General features: G+C 42.6%; 1 protein-coding gene across 1 annotated transcript in view; it reads right to left on the bottom strand.

Moving 5' to 3' along the window:
- Positions 1-620, bottom strand: part of LOC101851371 (dynein heavy chain 10, axonemal) — a gene marked incomplete in the record, with an annotated part of 20,667 nt that extends 20,047 nt beyond the window's left edge. The window contains 1 exon segment of the mRNA XM_013088285.1: positions 358-620. Coding sequence (XP_012943739.1) covers positions 358-590 — 233 coding nt within the window.

The raw sequence follows: 620 nt of genomic DNA on the forward strand, positions 1-620 counted from the left end.
CCCTACCTATAGGAGAAGTTTGGTTTCATTGGTGTAAATATCTGTTTGGTTATAGAAAAATTTTTTCGTATTTTTTTTTAGTAGAAGATTTTACGGCGCTCTCAACTGCATAAGGTCATATGAGCGCCATAAGATTTGAGGTGTTACAAGAGAATAACAAACATAAAAAAAGAAGAAGGGGAGATAAGGACGATAGATGTTTGATAAGAAAGAAGAATTCTCCGTGTCTTTTAAAGAAACTGAATAAAGGGCAAAAACTTACCTTCGATTTTCTCAAAACAGCACATTTCGGGATAGCCCCCTTGCTCTTAGAAGCGACCAATTTAAGTGATCAACAACAACAACATGGCCACCCACTTGCTGATCTCCACGTCTGACGTGAGGAGCTCCTCCAGCTTGTAGGGCTGACTCAGCGGGATGCCTCTCTCCAACAGATCGGTGATCCACACCTGGAAGATCATCTCCACCCTGACGAGACCAGACCAGACCATCAATGATTTATTTATAGAGGCTTTGATGACGAGAACACGTACAAAGAGTGCCCGATGTAGCAACGGGGTGAAGGTAAAGGAAAGTTGTTCCCGCATCATATCCGGACATTGGGGATTGCCTTGTTAGTG

The sequence above is a fragment of the Aplysia californica genome, unplaced genomic scaffold, assembly GCF_000002075.1.
Source record: "Aplysia californica isolate F4 #8 unplaced genomic scaffold, AplCal3.0 scaffold00717, whole genome shotgun sequence".
Classification (NCBI taxonomy): Eukaryota; Metazoa; Mollusca; class Gastropoda; order Aplysiida; family Aplysiidae; genus Aplysia; species Aplysia californica.